The sequence below is a fragment of the Oncorhynchus kisutch genome, linkage group LG23 (assembly GCF_002021735.2).
Source record: "Oncorhynchus kisutch isolate 150728-3 linkage group LG23, Okis_V2, whole genome shotgun sequence".
NCBI classification, from domain to species: Eukaryota; Metazoa; Chordata; class Actinopteri; order Salmoniformes; family Salmonidae; genus Oncorhynchus; species Oncorhynchus kisutch.
In genome coordinates, this window is record NC_034196.2 from 32,395,527 (window position 1) to 32,417,523 (window position 21,997).

At 44.5% G+C, this 21,997-nt stretch overlaps 1 protein-coding gene across 2 annotated transcripts in view; it reads right to left on the minus strand.

Annotated features, from left to right (window-relative positions):
- The window catches only part of LOC109868333 (transportin-1), a 48,321-nt gene that overhangs the window by 387 nt on the left and 25,937 nt on the right, over nucleotides 1-21,997 (minus strand). Inside the window, exons 9-25 of one of the 2 annotated variants that reach the window (XM_031803119.1) lie at nucleotides 21,746-21,864; nucleotides 20,749-20,809; nucleotides 20,204-20,390; nucleotides 19,865-20,017; nucleotides 19,052-19,277; nucleotides 18,076-18,247; nucleotides 17,585-17,671; nucleotides 10,666-10,773; nucleotides 9,904-10,062; nucleotides 9,573-9,660; nucleotides 7,826-7,924; nucleotides 7,619-7,714; nucleotides 3,754-3,829; nucleotides 2,496-2,595; nucleotides 2,229-2,303; nucleotides 1,957-2,096; nucleotides 1-1,780 (exon numbers count right to left, since the gene is read on the minus strand). The exon at nucleotides 1-1,780 is cut by the window's left edge and continues 387 nt beyond it. In XM_031803119.1, coding sequence (XP_031658979.1) covers nucleotides 1,989-2,096; nucleotides 2,229-2,303; nucleotides 2,496-2,595; nucleotides 3,754-3,829; nucleotides 7,619-7,714; nucleotides 7,826-7,924; nucleotides 9,573-9,660; nucleotides 9,904-10,062; nucleotides 10,666-10,773; nucleotides 17,585-17,671; nucleotides 18,076-18,247; nucleotides 19,052-19,277; nucleotides 19,865-20,017; nucleotides 20,204-20,390; nucleotides 20,749-20,809; nucleotides 21,746-21,864 — 1,914 coding nt within the window. In that variant the 3' untranslated portion in view covers nucleotides 1-1,780; nucleotides 1,957-1,988. The remainder of the gene's footprint in view (nucleotides 1,781-1,956; nucleotides 2,097-2,228; nucleotides 2,304-2,495; nucleotides 2,596-3,753; nucleotides 3,830-7,618; nucleotides 7,715-7,825; nucleotides 7,925-9,572; nucleotides 9,661-9,903; nucleotides 10,063-10,665; nucleotides 10,774-17,584; nucleotides 17,672-18,075; nucleotides 18,248-19,051; nucleotides 19,278-19,864; nucleotides 20,018-20,203; nucleotides 20,391-20,748; nucleotides 20,810-21,745; nucleotides 21,865-21,997) is intronic. The other variant, XR_004205038.1, reaches the window with a different exon arrangement.

A 21,997-nucleotide genomic window follows, 5' to 3' on the forward strand; every position in this document is an offset into this window, starting at 1 on the left:
TTTTTTTTTTTACAATTGCTTACTGTTGAGTTTTGGATTGACAACCAACAAAGGTCACAGACAGACACACTATCAAGACAGGAGGACTTGTGTTACAGTCCTAATAACAAAAGGGTGAACATTTTCAGCTAAAGCCCTGTATGCTGTTTCCATACCCCCCTCCCTTTGACACTGTTAAACAATATAGTCTTACGTTGCCACAATCGAGCCCAAGTACTGTTTTCACAAATGTGAGAAAGACAGAATTTGATATTTAAAACAATATGGGGTCAGGAAAGCTGATATTATGGCAGCTAGTAAAACATCCATGCACACAGAACACGTCACTTCCACACCACAGGACAGAGGCAGCCTGAGAGTTTACCTCAGAGTTTTAACATGTATGTAGCAGTGTTCAAGGTCTCTTTTTAGAATCACAACCAAAACCCTGCTACAGTATATGGATTCAACTAGATGAGAATATCAATATCAGACTTGTATGTTTCTATATTGTATGTATGTAAACCCAGTTCATGCTAGACACTGCTAGACACAGTGACTGGAAAACCTCTGGTAAACATAGGGGGTGGTGGGCAGACAGAAAACTGAAAAAGGACAAACTACATGTTTGTTTAAGAAACCTTATCACAAGGCTATGCAAGAAATACCACAACTATCTGATGATGCAACACACAGATCACTCTACTGATGTACACCCTCGTTACCCACTTCGATGTAAGCATGCTACTTAGTTATTTTCCTGTTTTTAAGACAAGTCACTTTCAACCACAACAAATATAGAATCATATGCACTCTTTCTGTCTGACGTGTTTGACTGAATGGTTTATTCAACACAGCTTCTGACCTGCCATAAAAATACTGTTTATTACTCTATTACTTTAAATATGCCACTACCAATTTTTCTTTCATTAACTCAACGCAATTGCTTTGATTGATGACTACAATAAAAGACAGGCTATTGTTATTCGAAGATATGCAAAGGCAGTGTCCCCCCCCCCCCCAAAATAGCTGGTTAGATAAATACGATAATATCAGCATTTTCTTTACTCTATTACCTCTGTTGTGGTTGCTTGGCTAGCAGCTGTCCTGGCAGTTGAGGACAGCTGCTATGTTGTTTTCTTTGAGACTTTTAATGTCATTTCTATGCCCACTACGCTATTTTAGAACCACCCCCATATCAATTCTATGGTCGGTATCATTCTCTCTAGTTCTACACTCCCTCCCCCTACACTTATCTCTGAGTGGCACTTTCCGGTCGATACGAATAGATTTAAAAGCTCTTAACTGAAATCGGACCCTCAATCAGCACTATCCCCCCCCGGTAAGTATAAAGCCATGATTTTACCACAACTAAACGACAGAAGCATTTACAAAGTTTTGCATTGTTTTTTTTCCTGCATTTTGATTCAAATGTCCACTCAGTAGTAGAGTCGCTGGAGAGCTCGAATGAAAAATAAAATAAAAAGAGAAAACAAAAATGGCTACGCTGACAATGTCTTTTCATTTCTGAATGAGATGTTGAAATGATTAAATAAATGTTTCCTCCCTTGATTAAGTTAGCCTGCTGGTTCCCCCGTGTCCCCCTCGCCTGTTGCTTGGGGGGCGTTGACTGCCTCTGCTGGCTAACACCTCCCTCCCACCCCGCCCGTCAAGAAGGTTGAGGAGGGTCCCGGTCCGCACCCCCCTCCCTCCCCAGCTGGCAGACCCTACCCCCAGTAAAGGGTAACATGTTCCCTGGGTATAAGAGGTTCCCCGTCAGTCGTCTCCCATAGTGAATGACCTGGAAACACAGAGTGAGACCAATATTATTAAGTAAGCTAAATTAGGAATAAACCTTCCTAATTTCACTTGCTTATCATTTTGCTCAAATAAGGTGGCTAACAAACAGACACTAAAGTGCCTTGGATAGGATCTCTCGGCTCTATAATTAGATTTGACCATGAATGTGCAAAGTACCCCCTTGAACAGGTATGTTCCTATGGAAAGCATTACACCCCGTAGAAGGCAGCCAGCCGTTCCTTCAGAGGCAGTGGGAACTGGTCTGAGAAACGCCTCCAGTTATCCTCGCCCACCTGGTTCTTGAACCCATGGAGGATCTGAAAATATCAAACAACAATTAGCACAAAGCCACGCATGCACACATTGTGGATCAGGATATTCACTCCTTCCCCTTACACAGATCGGGCCTCGAGTCTACAAGACTACGTGGCCGAGTTATCAGTTTTTACCTTGCCGAACATGTCTCGCAGATCATCCTTTGGATTTACCCACGAGGCCACTGCATCACAGAAAAATATAAAGTCCTGGAGAAAATGAGAGTAAAGGTCTGCCTTGAGACAACAAGAGTTTCTCTGCAAACATCACTCACTCATGGGGCCATATAACCAGTAATGCAGTTCCTGTATTTTTCTTAGTCCTCAACTGATGGGGCCATGAGAAGAGAAGTGCAGTTCCTATGTTATACTCTAGGGGGCAGCAATGCCTGGGGGCCTCACCTGTACCACTCCTCCAGGGTTGACACTGATCATAGTGCAGATGCCTCGGAACGCTGAGTCTTTTTCCTCATTGTCTCTTATGTTCCTTAGAGAGGTGCACCTGTCAACAGGAACAGCCACGTTTTACACCAGGCCAGAGGGGCTGCCTTAAAACACTGCATATCATTACAATTCAATACCCTTACAGCACTCTGAAATGACCATTGACTGTATTCAATAATGTAACTGAACTTGCATAGGTATATCATATTACCTGTTAACACAATAAATTCCACTATGGATAAATAGAATACCTTCCAAAATATAACAATACTACATCTATTGCCTCAAGGTTTGTTGATCGTATGTATGGCAACTAAAAAAAGAAAAATAACCTATAGTATATTAAAAAAAGACAACTTGCCATTTTTAATTCATACTTGTGAATTCAATCTACAATCATTTATTTTAGACCTTTAGAATATTTGATATTATCAGAACTACTTTTACCAAAGACTACTTCGGAAGGTACAAAATATTCTCGTGGGGAGAAAATTATTTCTCTCAGATCATTTAAAACAGTATCAGACTGGTGCATGCACATCAAACAAACCGGTCCTTCTGAAACGTTGTGTTAAAGCAATTAACTATACACTTACGAGTAAGTCACTAAAAACGGTTTTATCACTTTTAAAATAACTTCACTTTGGCCCATATGGCATTTAGGTTAACCTTTACTATAGCACATTATAAATGCTAAATCTTTTTATATGAACTTTTTTCTTAAAGGAAGTTGAGGAATTCTGGGATAGGAACATGCAGCTGGATGACTAGTGGACGGGGGGGGGGGTGCTCTGAGAATGCTTTGGGAAATTTAGGGAAGCCTTTTGTTTTCCCTTTCTGAACCAGCAGGCATGTGACGGTCGAATCCCATGCACTAATTAGTAGTTAGCGACAATTAACAATGACAAACTGTAAAATAAATAAACCAGTAATGTATAAAATACATGAAGGTGCTACTGAAGCAAAATACATCACAGACAGAGGACCTAAAAGAGGACTGGATTAGTCACATGGTTGGCAATGATTACGGACTGATTCAGGAGAAACAGAAAATACTTATTTCAGAAAGAAAGAGAGGGAGGAAGAGAGAAAGACAGAGACAGGAAAGAGAGGGAGGAAGAGAGAAAGACAGAGACAGGAAAGAGAGGCAGGAAGAGACAGACATGGAGAAAGAGGATAGGAATATGAATTAAATAAAAGATTGAATAATACACACCAGGGTCTTATAAACTGCTGTAGCATGGGTGCCACCTCTTGAGGACAAACGTAACCAAGACGACCAATTGTTATTGCTAAGGTAACGCAATCACGGTTATACACCACCAAACGCCAACCAAGACATGAGCAATGAGGAGAAAAAATAAAGAAAAAACAAACAACTCAGAAACATAAATCAACAGAATCCATGTATGATAATAAACAGAAGAATTCACTAGTGTTGATTATTACTGCCCCCTGGCACTAAAAACAAACACCTCGTTTAAGGGAGAACACTTTGACAACACAATATCAATCAAACAGCAACATGCCTGCTCGGACGTCAGAAATATCAATGTTGAAATGGCCTCTGTTCTCTTACGACAAACTCCTCTTTCCAAAATGTTCAATTAAATGTTCTTTGTCTAACTTTAAAGTGTAAAGTCATTAGTTAGCCAAATGTCCGTATGGAATGTTTACAAGGTTCTTATTCTTCTCAAAGTTGGCAGCTGGGAATTGAGCTTTCAGAGGTTTCTCCCTTAAACTCACAAAAAGGTTAATCTTTCAATAAGAAACAGAAAACCGTTTCTTCTTTTTTTGGTTGTAAAGAAATGACCAACTACATGGGAGGAGACTAGTATCCAGTACAGCAGGTTCTTATGAGGAGACAGAGAGGAGGACCTACGTTTAAGAGACACAAAACTATGCAACATTCTCATTAAGAAACAGGCATTTATGAACAGTCCAATGAGACATGCAGAAAGCAGATGATAGGCTCATTAGAAATAAAGTTCAGTGCAGGATAGGCTGATTGGCTGCAAATGAGGATGGAGGGGAGGGGTTATAGCTATACAGTGCCTTCAGAAAGTACTCATACCCTTTGACTTTCACATTTGTTGTGTTACAGCCTGTATTCAAAATGTATTCAATTGTTTGTTTTTCCTCACCCATCTACACACAATACCTCATAACGACAAAATTAAAAAGTTATTCATTTTTATGTTTTCAAATGTATTGAAAATTAAATACAGAAATATTGAATTTACATAAGAATTCACACTCCTGAGTCAATACTAGAAGCACCTTTGGCAGCGATTACAGCTGTGAGTCTTTCTGGGTAAGTCTCTAAGAGCTTTCTACACCTGGATTGTGCAACATTTGCCCATTATCCTTTAAAAAATGTGTCAAGCTTTATCAAGTTGGTTGTTGATCATTGCTAGACAAACATTTGCAGGTCTTGCCATAGATTTTTCAAAGTCAAAACTAACTCGGCCACTCAGGAACATTCAGTGTCTTCTTGATAAGCAACTCCAGTGTAGATTTGGAATTGTGTTTTAGGTTCTTGTCCTGCTGAAAGGTGAATTCATCTCCCAGTGTCTGGTGGAAAGCAGACTGAACCAGATTTACTCCAGGATTTCCACCTGTGCTTAGCTTCATTCCACAAATTTTTTATCCTGAAAAACTCCCCAGTCTCTAACAATTACAAGCATACCCATAACACGATGCAGCAACTATGCTTGATAATATGGAGAGTGGTATTAAGTAATGTGTTGTATTGGATTTGCACGTTGTACTCAGGACAAAAAGTTAATTGCTTTTCCACATTTGTAGCAGTATTAATTTAGTGCCTTGTTGCAAGCAGGATGCATGATTTGGAATATTTGTATTATTTTCACTGTCAATTAGGTTAGTATTGTGGAATAACTACAATGTTGTTGAGGCATCATCTGTTTTATCCTATCACAGCCATTAAATTCTGTAAATGTTTTAAAGTCACCATTGACCTCATGGTGAAATCCATGAGCGGTGTCCTTCCTCTCCGGCAACTGAGTTGGGAAGGACGCCTGCATCTTGGTAGTGACTTGGTTTATTGCCACACCATCCAAAGTGTAATTAAAAACTTGACCATGCTCAAATGGATATTCAATATCAGCTTCTTTTTTTACCCATCAACTAATGGGTGCCCTTCTTTGCGAGCCATTGGAAAACCTCCCTGATCTTTATGGTTGAATCTGTGTTTGAAAATCACTGCTCAACTGAGGGACCTTACTGATAATTGTATGTGTGTGGTACAGAGATGAGGTAGTCATTCAAAAGCCATGTTAAACACTATTATTGCAACTTATTATGTGACTTGTTAAGCACATTTTTACTCCTGAACTTAGGCTTGCCATAACAAAGGGGTTTATTAGTTATTGAATCAAGACATTTCAGCTTAACATTTGTAATTCATTTGTAAACATTTCGAAAAACATAACTAAGGGGTAATTGCATGTAGACCAGTGACCAAAAAAATATATTTTAAATGCAGGCTGTAACACAACAAAATGTGGAAAACTCAAGGGGTGTGAATACTTTCTGAAGGCACTGTATATAGCCTCAAACCCCATCCACCTCAATAGTGTTGATGTGACTTTATACTGTATGTGTGTTTTAAAGTGCTTTGAAGGATCAAATTGGTGAGCTATAAGAGAATCAAAATGAATACATTTTCTGAATGTTTTGAGGTTAGCTGAAAATGAAGATTAGGAGAGTTCTTGTATGAAACAACCCAAAGGAAACCAAGTTGATTATGTTTTGATTTATCATCCTAAAATAGAACGGTAGTGGACTGAGCTGAACAGCATAGCCCTATGGCTCCATCAATCCATCACCTATCCTGCATTAAACGTTTGCCATCCTTTAACTAAACATTTAACATATATTGGCAGATATGCATTCACATTTAAAAGAAACACTAACTAAAAACAACAAATAAACTGACAAACAAACAGGAACAACATCTACAAATTCCCTAGTTTTACTGGGGGGGGGGGGGGGGGGGTATAGGGGGGTTAGTTAAGCAGGTTACACTTCACCCTCATTTTGGCTCAGTTTGGGTTCTAGTTTCAAGTCGGCGGCCATTTTGGATCCCCCAAACACGGTTTCCAATTCGACTAGAGCATCTAAATAAAAGCAGAGTGTAACCGAAGGTTTGTTTGATAAGTATAGGCGCTATAACATTTCTCTCAACACCCCAAAAAAATTTTAGGATGGGATTAGCTCTTTCCTCAGTCAGCAAAAACGACTAGTTATTATTATTATTGATGATCATCATCATCAGAGTGTTCAGTAAACATTCAGTTTGTCAAATTAACCGTATGAAAACTCTTGAAGCATTTAGCTATACACTCCACTGTCTCAGTTAAGACCTTAAGGTCACCTATTGATGCTGCTCAACACTTCAACTTCACTTCAAGGGAAATAAAGCTAGAAAGATCTGACAACCAACGGTGCAACAGAATCAATCCATTTCAGTTAATAATGCCAAGACTGTACACTTACAGGGTTTGCTCGGTTTTGGCATTTCCCCAGATTCTTACTCCATGAGGAACAAATACTTAATCTGTCACTCTTTCTCCCCTCCTTTCTTTCCCTCTTTCCACCTCAGCCACATTTCATTTCTTTCAGCAGGGATCCAACAGCCCATAAACACAGCCTCTAAGCCATAGATCATTGGGTCCAAATAGTTGGGATGTTTGGTTGAAACCGGCAAAACCTGTAAGGCCCAGAGCATGGGGAGGCTTTCAGATGGAGATTAATGGCCTCCGCTCCAGTCAGAGGGTGTCCCAATAACCTCTCCTTCTTCCTGAAGTCTGCACTCGTTCACTACTCCCCAGATATTTAAAAGCATTGGATTGGTGTTGGCATGGGCAACGAGCAGTTTTCATATACCAGTAATTTCCCTTCAAATCCATGAAGGCAATTGAACGAGTGCACACTTCGGGAGAAAGGAGATTTCATTGGGGCGCACCCAGAGTGGCCCTGACTGACTGTGCTGTGTAACATCTCCCTGTGTGGATGGCAGGTTCAGCACAGCCTGCAGCGCCACCTTGTGGTGGTACCTGTGTTCTCCAGCAGGGTCTTTGGGGTGTTGGGCCTGTTGATGATCTCAACCAGCTGGTGCAGCACCATGGTCACATAGGGCTGCATCTCAGCCCCTGGGGAGAGGGGAAGGAGAAGGGAGGTCAGGGAGGTGTAACACACACATTCATAAGAATGTATCCAAGCTGGTATGTGTGACCTCTTTCTGACAATTTCCAGACACTCACCCATTTGTATAGATATCTCTCCGATTGCCCACGTTGCATTGTTGCACACTGATATCAACTCTGGGTTCAGATTAGTGCCTAGTATAGGCATGAAATCAGCTGCACAGAAGAGAAAGAGATAGAAGTTTAAATAATTGGTAACTGATAACCTGACATTCAGACTACTACACACATCTTGTATATCAGGCTGTGTGTTACTGCCAGTCTGGTGTAAGAGAATAGAGTATCAGGCTGTGTGTTACTGCCAGTCTGGTGTAAGAGAATAGAGTATCAGGCTGTGTGTTACTGCCAGTCTGGTGTAAGAGAATAGAGTATCAGGTTGTGTGTTACTGCAAGTCTGGTGTAAGAGAATAGAGTATCAGGTTGTGTGTTACTGCCAGTCTGGGGTAAGAGAATAGAGTATCAGGCTGTGTGTTACTGCCAGTCTGGTGTAAGAGAATAGAGTATCAGGCTGTGTGTTACTGCCAGTCTGGTGTAAGAGAATAGAGTATCAGGCTGTGTGTTACTGCCAGTCTGGTGTAAGAGAATAGAGTATCAGGTTGTGTGTTACTGCCAGTCTGGGGTAAGAGAATAGAGTATCAGGCTGTGTGTTACTGCCAGTCTGGGGTAAGAGAATAGAGTATCAGGCTGTGTGTTACTGCCAGTCTGGTGTAAGAGAATAGAGTATCAGGCTGTGTGTTACTGCCAGTCTGGTGTAAGAGAATAGAGTATCAGGTTGTGTGTTACTGCCAGTCTGGGGTAAGAGAATAGAGTATCAGGCTGTGTGTTACTGCAAGTCTGGTGTAAGAGAATAGAGTATCAGGTTGTGTGTTACTGCCAGTCTGGGGTAAGAGAATAGAGTATCAGGCTGTGTGTTACTGCAAGTCTGGTGTAAGAGAATAGAGTATCAGGCTGTGTGTTACTGCCAGTCACTGCCAATCTGGGGTAAGAGAATAGAGTATCAGGCTGTGTGTTACTGCCAGTCTGGTGTAAGAGAATAGATTATCAGGCTGTGTGTTACTGCCAGTCTGGGGTAAGAGAATAGAGTATCAGGCTGTGTGTTACTGCCAGTCTGGTGTAAGAGAATAGAGTATCAGGCTGTGTGTTACTGCCAGTCTGGTGTAAGAGAATAGAGTATCAGGTTGTGTGTTACTGCCAGTCTGGGGTAAGAGAATAGAGTATCAGGCTGTGTGTTACTGCAAGTCTGGTGTAAGAGAATAGAGTATCAGGTTGTGTGTTACTGCCAGTCTGGGGTAAGAGAATAGAGTATCAGGCTGTGTGTTACTGCAAGTCTGGTGTAAGAGAATAGAGTATCAGGCTGTGTGTTACTGCCAGTCACTGCCAATCTGGGGTAAGAGAATAGAGTATCAGGCTGTGTGTTACTGCCAGTCTGGTGTAAGAGAATAGATTATCAGGCTGTGTGTTACTGCCAGTCTGGGGTAAGAGAATAGAGTATCAGGCTGTGTGTTACTGCCAGTCTGGGGTAAGAGAATAGAGTATCAGGCTGTGTGTTACTGCCAGTCTGGGGTAAGAAAATAGAGTATCAGGCTGTGTGTTACTGCCAGTCTGGGGTAAGAGAATAGAGTATCAGGCTGTGTGTTACTGCCAGTCTGGGGTAAGAGAATAGAGTATCAGGCTGTGTGTTACTGCCAGTCTGGTGTAAGAGAATAGAGTATCAGGCTGTGTGTTACTGCCAGTCTGGTGTAAGAGAATAGAGTATCAGGCTGTGTGTTACTGCCAGTCTGGTGTAAGAGAATAGAGTACGTACCGATGCATGGCTTTACATGCTGGAAACAAGCTTTAGTCAGGTCACCCAGCAGAGCAAAGGAGCTCTGCCGCACCTCCGGCATTTTGTCCTAAGAGAGATAGAGAGGACAGAGAGAGAGAGCGATAGGGAGACAGAGAGAGCGAGAGATTAGTCATGACTCACGGACCTGAGAGATTAACTATGTCAGGGTTGGTTGATCTGTAACACTGAGATCACTGGTTGGTTGATTGATCTGTAACACTGCAAGATCACTGGTTGGTTGGTTGATCTGTAACACTGAGGTCACTGGTTGGTTGGTTGATCTGTAACACTGAGGTCACTGGTTGGTTACCTGCATGCACTGGTACATGAGCGTGAGGATGTTGCTACGGGCAACCAGCTGCTCGATGTTGCCGCCCAACCCCTCGGCCAGTCCACTGAGCAGGTCCAGAGCCACAATCATAAAGTCCTTATCAGGAGCCTCGTACTGGTCTGGCTGGGACTGGTGGAGCTGGATGGAGAGACAGAGGGGAGGGAGACAGGAAAAGGGGGCAGTAAGCAAGGGAGACAGACGATAGAATATATGGTAGAGGAAGAGAGAGAGGGGAGGTAGTGTGACAGAGGGTGATGGAAAGAGGAGAGAGTGTGGATTAGATTTGGGAAAATAGTTATTTGAAATAATTAGATTCCACATTCCGCAAGCACGAAATCCAACCGCGAGCAGATAATCCCCAAATGTTCTCATACACACACTATCTGTGCCAAAACCCTTCTCTATGGTGTGTTCAGTGCCAACTCACACAGCCAGCTGGCACAAACAAGATGATGTTTACAGGCAAGAAAGCAAGCACTAAACAAATGCTCCCTCATGCAACAGTGTCTCACACACCCTTGTGTCCCTCACGCAACAGTGTCTCACACCCCCGTGTCCCTCACGCAACAGTGTCTCACACCACCGTGTCCCTCACGCAACAGTCTCTCACACCCCCCCGTGTCACTCACACACACCCATGTCCCTCACACAACAGTGTCTCACAGATCCCTGTGTCCCTCACGCAACAGTGTCTCACACACCCCTGTGTCCCTCACACAACAACGGACGTGTGTGTCTCACCATGGCCTGAGCGAGGGTCTTCTGCACCAGGTTGACACAGCGCTGGTACACAGGCTCACAGTAGGGCAGGAAACCACTCTGGAGAGATGTGGCTACTGACGACAGGCACTGAGAGATGGAGGGAGAGCAAGAGATTCAGAGAAGAGAGAAGGTGATGTGACAAGAGAGAGGATAAAAGAGGAAAAAATAATTTGGGCATGAAAAGCATGCCCAAATTAACCTGCCTTCTACTCAGGCCCAGAAGATAGGATATGCATATAATTAGTAGATTTGGATAGAAAACACTAAAGTTTCCAAAACTGTTCATATATATATGAGTATAGCAGAACTGATTTGGCAGGTGAAAACCTTCCATTCAGGAAGTAGTTTTCTATTCAATGTCATTACAGTATACATTGACTTAGGACTCAAATTGCAGTTCCTATGCCTTCCACTAGATGTCAGCCGTCTTTAGAAATAGTTTCAGGCTTGTATTCTGAAAAATGAGGGAGTAAGAGCAGTCTGAATGAGTGGACCCTGCCAGGTCACAGAGCTTTTTCATGCGAGCGACCGAGAGAGTGCCTTTCTTCTTCTTTCTTTTTACCCACTTTTCTCCCCAATTTCATGGTATCCAATTGTTAGTAATTACTATCTTGTCTCATCGCTACAACTCCCGTACGGGCTCGGGAGAGACGAAGGTTGAAAGCCATGCGTCCTCCGATACACAACCCAACCAAGCCGCACTGCTTCTTAACACAGAGTGCCTCCAACCCGGAAGCCAGCCGCACCAATGTGTCGGAGGAAACACCGTGCACCTGGACACCTTGGCTAGCGCGCACAGGGCCTAGCCCGCCACAGGAGGCGCTGGTGCGCGATGAGACAAGGATATCCCTACCGGCCAAACCCTCCCTAACCCGGACGACGGGAGGCCAATTGTGCGTTGCCCCACGGACCTACCGGACGCGGCCAGGTGCGACAGAGCCTGGGCGCGAACCCAGAGTCTCTGGTGGCGCAGCTAGCGCTGCGATGCAGTGCTCTAGACCACTAGGAGGCCGAGAGTGCCTTTCTTGTTTACCTTTTATATTGACGATGTTATTGTCCGGTTGAAATATTATTTATTATTTAGGCTAAAAAACAACCTGAGGATTGAATATAAACATTATTTGACATGTTTCTATGAACTTTACGGATTTTTTGTCTGCCTGTTGTGACTGCGTTTGAGCCTGTGGATTACTGAAGAAATCGCGATCAAAACAGAGGTTTTCAGATATAAATAGAGACTTTATTGAACAAAAGGAACATTTATTGAATAAATGAATGTCTTCTGAGTGCAAACATATGAAGATCATCAAAGGTAAGTGATTAATTTTATCTCTATTTCTGACTTGTGTAAGTCTTCTACTTGGCTGGTTACTGTTTGTAAATGACACAAGAAATTAATCTTTAAACCTATGTAAATTAGTTGTATCTTTTCTGAATTTTTATAATGAGTATTTCTGTATTTGAATTTGGCGCTCTGCAATCTCACTGGATGTTGGCCAGGAGAGGTTAAAGGTAGTAAGTTTTACATTTTAGTAAATTGTTTAACCTTTTGCGTGTAGGGGGCAGTATTTTCGTTTTTGGCTCAAAAACATACCCATTTGAAACTGCCTATTGTTCAGCCCCAGAAACTAGAATATGCATATAATCAGATTAGGATAGAAAACACTCTAAAGTTTCCAAAACTGTAAAAATATTGTCTGTGAGTATAACAGAACTTATATTGCAGGCGAAAACCAGAGGAAAATCCAATCAGGAAGTGCCTCTTATTTTGAAACCTCTCTGTTCCTATGCATGCCTATCCTCCATTTAAAGGGATATCAACCAGATTCATTTTTCTATGGCTTCCCTAAGGTGTCAACAGTCGTTAGACATAGTTTCAGGCTTTTATTTAGAAAAATGAGCGTGAAAGATCACATTGCGTAAGTGGATAGGTGGGGGCTCTCAGAGTGAGTTTTGCGCTACAGAGTTTCTCCCAGTGTAACTGAAAAACCTATACACCCGGGTTGATATATTAGCGAATATATTTTTTTAAAACAACCTCAGGATTGATTATAAAAAATGTTTGACATGTTTCTGTGGACATTATGGATATTATTTGGAATATACGTCTGCGTTGTCGTGACCGCTCTTTCCTGTGGATTTCTGAACATAACGCGACAAACAAACAGAGGTATTTTGGGTATAAAAATAATCTTTATGGAACAAAAGGAACATTTGTTGTGTAACTGGGAGTCTCGTGAGTGAAAACATCCGAAGATCAAAAGGTAAACGATTAATTTGATTGCTTTTCTTATTTTCGTGACCTAGTTAATGCTTAGTGTACATAATGTTATGCTATCGATAAACTTACAAACGCTTGGATTGCTTTCGCTGTAAAGCATAATTTCTAAATCTGAGCCAACAGGTAGATTAACAAAAGGCTAAACTGTGTTTTGCAATATTGCACTTGTGATTTCATGAATATGAATATTTTTTAGTAATATTATTTGACTGTGGCGCTATGCTATTCAGCGGTTGCTGATGAAAATGATCCCGCTAATGGGATAGGTAGCGTCAAGAAGTTATTAAGAGTGAGCATGTTTTTGCTGAAGAGTAGAAAACTCCCCTGGACGATTGTGTCTTGGTGTGAGAGGACAGTGAGGCTCACCTCTAGTAAAGGGAACATTATTAGAGGACAGTGAGGCTCACCTCTAGTAAAGGGAACATTATTAGAGGACAGTGAGGCTCACCTCTAGTAAAGGGAACATTATTAGAGGACAGTGAGGCTCACCTCTAGTAAAGGGAACATTATTAGAGGACAGTGAGGCTCACCTCTAGTAAAGGGAACATTATTAGAGGACAGTGAGGCTCACCTCTAGTAAAGGGAACATTATTAGACAGTGAGGCTCACCTCTAGTAAAGGGAACATTATTAGAGGACAGTGAGGCTCACCTCTAGTAAAGGGAACATAATTAGAGGACAGTGTGAGGCTCACCTCTAGTAAAGGGAACATTATTAGACAGTGAGGCTCACCTCTAGTAAAGGGAACATTATTAGAGGACAGTGAGGCTCACCTCTAGTAAAGGGAACATTATTAGAGATCAGGGTGAGGCTCACCTCTAGTAAAGGGAACATTATTAGAGGACAGTGAGGCTCACCTCTAGTAAAGGGAACATTATTAGAGGACAGTGAGGCTCACCTCTAGTAAAGGGAACATTATTAGAGGACAGTGAGGCTCACCTCTAGTAAAGGGAACATTATTAGAGGACAGTGAGGCTCACCTCTAGTAAAGGGAACATTATTAGAGGACAGTGAGGCTCACCTCTAGTAAAGGGAACATTATTAGAGGACAGTGAGGCTCACCTCTAGTAAAGGGAACATTATTAGAGGACAGTGAGGCTCACCTCTAGTAAAGGGAACATTATTAGAGGACAGTGAGGCTCACCTCTAGTAAAGGGAACATTATTAGAGGACAGTGAGGCTCACCTCTAGTAAAGGGAACATTATTAGAGGACAGTGAGGCTCACCTCTAGTAAAGGGAACATTATTAGAGGACAGTGAGGCTCACCTCTAGTAAAGGGAACATTATTAGAGGACAGTGAGGCTCACCTCTAGTAAAGGGAACATTATTAGAGGACAGTGAGGCTCACCTCTAGTAAAGGGAACATTATTAGAGGACAGTGAGGCTCACCTCTAGTAAAGGGAACATTATTAGACAGTGAGGCTCACCTCTAGTAAAGAGAACATTATTAGACAGTGAGGCTCACCTCTAGTAAAGGGAACATTATTAGAGGACAGTGAGGCTCACCTCTAGTAAAGGGAACATTATTAGAGGACAGTGAGGCTCACCTCTAGTAAAGGGAACATTATTAGACAGTGAGGCTCACCTCTAGTAAAGAGAACATTATTAGACAGTGAGGCTCACCTCTAGTAAAGGGAACATTATTAGAGGACAGTGTGAGGCTCACCTCTAGTAAAGGGAACATTATTAGACAGTGAGGCTCACCTCTAGTAAAGGGAACATTATTAGAGGACAGTGAGGCTCACCTCTAGTAAAGGGAACATTATTAGAGGACAGTGAGGCTCACCTCTAGTAAAGGGAACATAATTAGAGGACAGTGTGAGGCTCACCTCTAGTAAAGGGAACATTATTAGAGGACAGTGTGAGGCTCACCTCTAGTAAAGGGAACATTATTAGACAGTGAGGCTCACCTCTAGTAAAGGGAACATTATTAGAGGACAGTGAGGCTCACCTCTAGTAAAGGGAACATTATTAGAGGACAGTGAGGCTCACCTCTAGTAAAGGGAACATTATTAGAGGACAGTGAGGCTCACCTCTAGTAAAGGGAACATTATTAGAGAACAGTGAGGCTCACCTCTAGTAAAGGGAACATTATTAGAGGACAGTGAGGCTCACCTCCAGTAAAGGGAACATTATTAGACAGTGAGGCTCACCTCTAGTAAAGGGAACATTATTAGAGGACAGTGTGAGGCTCACCTCTAGTAAAGGGAACATTATTAGACAGTGAGGCTCACCTCTAGTAAAGGGAACATTATTAGAGGACAGTGAGGCTCACCTCTAGTAAAGGGAACATTATTAGAGGACAGTGAGGCTCACCTCTAGTAAAGGGAACATTATTAGACAGTGAGGCTCACCTCTAGTAAAGAGAACATTATTAGACAGTGAGGCTCACCTCTAGTAAAGGGAACATTATTAGAGGACAGTGTGAGGCTCACCTCTAGTAAAGGGAACATTATTAGACAGTGAGGCTCACCTCTAGTAAAGGGAACATTATTAGAGGACAGTGAGGCTCACCTCTAGTAAAGGGAACATTATTAGAGGACAGTGAGGCTCACCTCTAGTAAAGGGAACATAATTAGAGGACAGTGTGAGGCTCACCTCTAGTAAAGGGAACATTATTAGACAGTGAGGCTCACCTCTAGTAAAGGGAACATTATTAGACAGTGAGGCTCACCTCTAGTAAAGGGAACATTATTAGAGGACAGTGAGGGTCACCTCTAGTAAAGGGAACATTATTAGAGGACAGTGAGGCTCACCTCTAGTAAAGGGAACATTATTAGAGATCAGCGTGAGGCTCACCTCTAGTAAAGGGAACATTATTAGAGGACAGTGAGGCTCACCTCTAGTAAAGGGAACATTATTAGACAGTGAGGCTCACCTCTAGTAAAGGGAACATTATTAGAGGACAGTGAGGCTCACCTCTAGTAAAGGGAACATTATTAGAGGACAGTGAGGCTCACCTCTAGTAAAGGGAACATTATTAGAGGACAGTGAGGCTCACCTCTAGTAAAGGGAACATTATTAGAGAACAGTGAGGCTCACCTCTAGTAAAGGGAACATTATTAGACAGTGAGGCTCACCTCTAGTAAAGGGAACATTATTAGAGGACAGTGAGGCTCACCTCTAGTAAAGGGAACATTATTAGAGGACAGTGAGGCTCACCTCTAGTAAAGGGAACATTATTAGAGATCAGTGAGGCTCACCTCTAGTAAAGGGAACATTATTAGACAGTGAGGCTCACCTCTAGTAAAGGGAACATTATTAGAGGACAGTGAGGCTCACCTCTAGTAAAGGGAACATTATTAGAGGACAGTGAGGCTCACCTCTAGTAAAGGGAACATTATTAGAGGACAGTGAGGCTCACCTCTAGTAAAGGGAACATTATTAGAGGACAGTGAGGCTCACCTCTAGTAAAGGGAACATTATTAGAGGACAGTGAGGCTCACCTCTAGTAAAGGGAACATTATTAGAGATCAGTGAGGCTCACCTCTAGTAAAGGGAACATTATTAGACAGTGAGGCTCACCTCTAGTAAAGGGAACATTATTAGACAGTGAGGCTCACCTCTAGTAAAGGGAACATTATTAGAGGACAGTGAGGCTCACCTCTAGTAAAGGGAACATTATTAGAGGACAGTGAGGCTCACCTCTAGTAAAGGGAACATTATTAGAGGACAGTGAGGCTCACCTCTAGTAAAGGGAACATTATTAGAGGACAGTGAGGCTCACCTCTAGTAAAGGGAACATTATTAGAGGACAGTGAGGCTCACCTCTAGTAAAGGGAACATTATTAGGACAGTGAGGCTCACCTCTAGTAAAGGGAACATTATTAGAGGACAGTGAGGCTCACCTCTAGTAAAGGGAACATTATTAGAGGACAGTGAGGCTCACCTCTAGTAAAGGGAACATTATTAGAGGACAGTGAGGCTCACCTCTAGTAAAGGGAACATTATTAGAGGACAGTGAGGCTCACCTCTAGTAAAGGGAACATTATTAGAGGACAGTGAGGCTCACCTCTAGTAAAGGGAACATTATTAGACAGTGAGGCTCACCTCTAGTAAAGGGAACATTATTAGAGGACAGTGAGGCTCACCTCTAGTAAAGGGAACATTATTAGAGATCAGGGTGAGGCTCACCTCTAGTAAAGGGAACATTATTAGAGAACAGTGAGGCTCACCTCTAGTAAAGGGAACATTATTAGACAGTGAGGCTCACCTCTAGTAAAGGGAACATTATTAGAGGACAGTGAGGCTCACCTCTAGTAAAGGGAACATTATTAGACAGTGAGGCTCACCTCTAGTAAAGGGAACATTATTAGAGGACAGTGAGGCTCACCTCTAGTAAAGGGAACATTATTAGAGGACAGTGAGGCTCACCTCTAGTAAAGGGAACATTATTAGAGGACAGTGAGGCTCACCTCTAGTAAAGGGAACATTATTAGAGGACAGTGAGGCTCACCTCTAGTAAAGGGAACATTATTAGACAGTAAGGCTCACCTCTAGTAAAGGGAACATTATTAGAGGACAGTGAGGCTCACCTCTATTAAAGGGAACATTATTAGAGGACAGTGAGGCTCACCTCTAGTAAAGGGAACATTATTAGAGGACAGTGAGGCTCACCTCTAGTAAAGGGAACAGATCCTTGTCTTCGTCCTTCAGCTGGTTCCACTTTGCTATCAGTGGAGGCATCAGCATCTGAATGTACTCCTAAACACATACAGTAAAGCCTACATTAGACGACAACAACTAAACACATACAGTAAAGCCTACATTAGACATCACAACTCAACACATACAGTAAAGCCTACATTAGACATCACAACTCAACACATACAGTAAAGCCTACATTAGACATCACAACTCAACACATACAGTAAAGCCCACATTAGACATCACAACTCAACACATACAGTAAAGCCTACATTAGACATCACAACTCAACACATACAGTAAAGCCCACATTAGACATCACAACTCAACACATACAGTAAAGCCCACATTAGACATCACAACTCAACACATACAGTAAAGCCCACATTAAACATCACAACTAAACACACAGCTGAAAGGTGTGTGTGTGTGTGTGTGTGTGTGTGTGTGTGTGTGTGTACCGGCTTGTTGAGGTGGTGTCCAACGGAGTCAGCGAGCGTCCCTATAGCATCGTACAGTATAAGCAGGTTCTTGTGTTGGTACTTGTTGAAGGCAAACACCAGAGTGTCCAGGATGTAGGCCAGGTAGGGAACCAACTCTGTACACGCCTCCTCTTCCAGAGTGGCAAAGGCACTGTGGGGAGAGATAGTGGAAACAGAGAAAGGAGAGAGAGGGGTGAGGGAGGTAGAGGGGAGAGAGAAAGAGGGGGATAAGGCAGGAGAGAGAGGGGTGAGGGAGGTAGAGGGGAGAGAGAAAGAGGAGGGGGATAAGGCAGGAGAGAGAGGGGTGAGGGAGGTAGAGGGGAGAGAACAAGAGGAGGGGATAAGGCAGGAGAGAGAGGGGTGAGGGAGGTAGAGGGGAGAGAGAAAGAGGAGGGGGATAAGGCAGGAGAGAGAGGGGTGAGGGAGGTAGAGGGGAGAGAGAAAGAGGAGGGGGATAAGGCAGGAGAGAGAGGGGTGAGGGAGGTAGAGGGGAGAGAGAAAGAGGAGGGGGATAAGGCAGGAGAGAGAGGGGTGAGGGAGGTAGAGGGGAGAGAGAAAGAGGAGGGGGATAAGGCAGGAGAGAGAGGGGTGAGGGAGGTAGAGGGGAGAGAGAAAGAGAGGGGGAGAGAGGAGGGGGATAAGGCAGGAGAGAGAGGGGTGAGGGAGGTAGAGGGGAGAGAGGAGGGGGATAAGGCAGGAGAGAGAGGGGTGAGATAAATAAAAGGTTGTTTAGAGCACCACTTCGCAGTCAAGCTGTTCTTTTTGAACTGTGGTTCAAAAACTTTTGATTGTATCAACTGATCGTCACAATGATCATCATCTTTACTTCAACTCCCAGGACTGTCGTCCCCAGCTTTAAAACCCAGAGCCACTTATTACTGATCATTTACAAATAAATCAGACATCTGGTCAAACATAACCACAGCTACCAACAGCTGACCACATGCTGACTCACCTGCAGGCAGCCTCCTGCACCCTCTTGTTGGAGTCCAGGATGCGTTTGAGGAGCTCAGTCATCAGTGGCTTCAGATAGGTGTCAGGAGGCTGGCTGACCACCCAGTGGGCATATCGACTCAGGGTCCAGCAGGTGATGGAGCGCACCAGGGCCTTCTCATCACTCAGACACTGCACCAGGTGGGGGATGAGCTCTGGCAGGTAGGGGATCATACCCTGCATACAACCTAGGAAAATGACATGGGGTTAGACTATTGGGTTCCACTGGCTTTAAGATCAGCGGTCAAAATGGTGGAGAGATAGTCTTGTTTAGTCCTTCGTTCAGGTTGCAAGGTAGAATACCCCTGATAGCTAGAATTATGCAACTTCCTGACCCACACAAGTGGATAAACACACTGTACATTCTCTTTCACCACTGTATAGTCTACCACTTCCTCCCCCTCCCAGTCTCTGCTAGTCCTTACCCTCAGCGATGGCCCCCAGGACCAGTATACCAGTCTCTGCTAGTCCTTACCCTCAGCGATGGCCCCCAGGACCAGTATACCAGTCTCTGCTAGTCCTTACCCTCTGCGATGGCCCCCAGGACCAGTATACCAGTCTGTGCTAGTCCTTACCCTCAGCGATGGCCCCCAGGACCAGTATACCAGTCTCTGCTAGTCCTTACCCTCAGCGAGGGCCCCCAGGACCAGTATACCAGTCTCTGCTAGTCCTTACCCTCAGCGATGGCCCCCAGGACCAGTATACCAGTCTCTGCTAGTCCTTACCCTCAGCGATGGCCCCCAGGACCAGTATACCAGTCTCTGCTAGTCCTTACCCTCAGCGATGGCCCCCAGGACCAGTATACCAGACTCCTTGATGACCCACTCTGGGTGGAAGAGGAGCTCTTTGAGGAGAGGCAGGATGGGGAGGAGCAGGTCATCTCTGAACACGTTTGCCAACACGTCCAACGCTGCTGCTGAACACTTACCTGGAGACAGTGAGAGGGGACGCGTTAATAAACAGAGGTACACACACACACACACAAAAAGGTCAACAAAACCGATGGCACGAGAGGGAGCGAGCGCGAGAGGGAGCGAGACAGAGAAAAAAGAGTAAGCGAGACAAAGCAAGACAACCAGAAGAGAAAACCCCAGATAATCAGAGGTCCACTCACGGAGGTTCCAGTCAGAGATGGTGTCATCATCGTCCAGGTCATCATCATCATCATCGTCGTCATCGTCCTCGATGCCATCGCGGTCGCCCTCGTGCTGCTGGGCGACGGTACGGGAGCGGTGGAACCTGGGCCTGATGTCCTGCTCGTTGTCAGGGATGGCCTCATCATCATCCTCGTCCACATCACCCTGACCACACACACAGTTAAACACACAGTTCCACACTTGTAAGGGTACACACACAAAGGTATGCAATTCTAACTATTGATACTACTTTAAGACAGTGAGCTGCCTTCAGGCCTGTAGCTAGGTAGCCGTCAGTTCACCTATCAGACTATCTTAACAGCAGACAGAGACACATACATATTTATGTATGTAGAAATATGAATTTCATTGTAACAATAGTGACAGGCCCATGACAGGACATACACACATCCAGGGTTGAGACCCAGGGCTAAGGTGTGATGTGTCCAGTACATAACCACAAGGTGCAGTCCAGCAGCAAGCCATTGATCAATTTCCTGGCTCACACTCAGAGCAGACTGACCTTGAGCAGAATGATGTCGATCTCGGAGTACTTCATCCCGTTGACGAGCACCGGAATCAGCCTGGAACAGACAGGGATCGACAGGTGGGGGATGGGGGAGAGGGAGCATGGAGGGGATGGGGGAGAGGGAGCATGGAGGGGTTGGTAGAGAGGGAGCATGGAGGAGATGGGGGAGAGGGAGCATGGAGGGGGTTGGTCGAGAGGGAGCATGGAGGGGATGGGGAGAGGGAGCATGGAGGGGATGGGGGAGAGGGAGCATGGAGGGGATGGGGGAGAGGGAGCATGGGGAGAGGGAGCATGGGGAGAGGGAGCATGGGGAGAGGGAGCATGGGGAGAGGGAGCATGGGGAGAGGGAGCATGGGGAGAGGGAGCATGGGGAGAGGGAGCATGGGGAGAGGGAGCATGGGGGGAGGGAGCATGGGGAGAGGGAGAATGGGGGGAGGGAGCATGGAGGGGATGGGGGAGAGGGAGCATGGAGGGGATGGGGAGAGGGAGCATGGAGGGGATGGGGAGAGGGAGCATGGAGGGGATGGGGAGAGGGAGCATGGAGGGGGTTGGTAGAGAGGGAGCATGGAGGAGATGGGGGAGAGGGAGCATGGAGGGGATGGGGGAGAGGGAGCATGGAGGGGATGGGGAGAGGGAGCATGGAGGGGATGGGGGAGGGGAGCATGGAGGGGATGGGGGAGAGGGAGCATGGAGGGGATGGGGAGAGGGAGCATGGGGAGAGGGAGCATGGGGAGAGGGAGCATGGGGAGAGGGAGCATGGGGAGAGGGAGCATGGGGAGAGGGAGCATGGAGGGGATTGGTAGAGAGGGAGCAGGGGACAGGAGAGGGAGAGGAGAGGGGACAGCAACATTAATGTCAGCAGTGTCACCATTGTGTCACAGATGAGCTCTAACAGCTATGGCCCTGATCAACAGCCAGGGTGACAGGATAAGGACAGTACACTGGGGGGAGGCCTAGAATGACAGCTTTTGTATGTATGTGTGTTACTCACTTGGAGAGGTGGTTACACAGCACATCCTTACAGACAGGCTGTTCAGCCAGTGTCAGCCAGAACTCACAGGCCTCCAGAGCCACGTTCTCATCCTGGTCCTGAGTCCTCTGCAGCATGTACTGAGGAGAGGACCATGGGAAATGTAGTACTATTAGCATTATATTTGTAATTCACTACCACAATCAATATTCAGGATTCATTTCAAGGCCAGGAGCTGGGAAGCCACAATCACATGACAGATTATGGATGAAC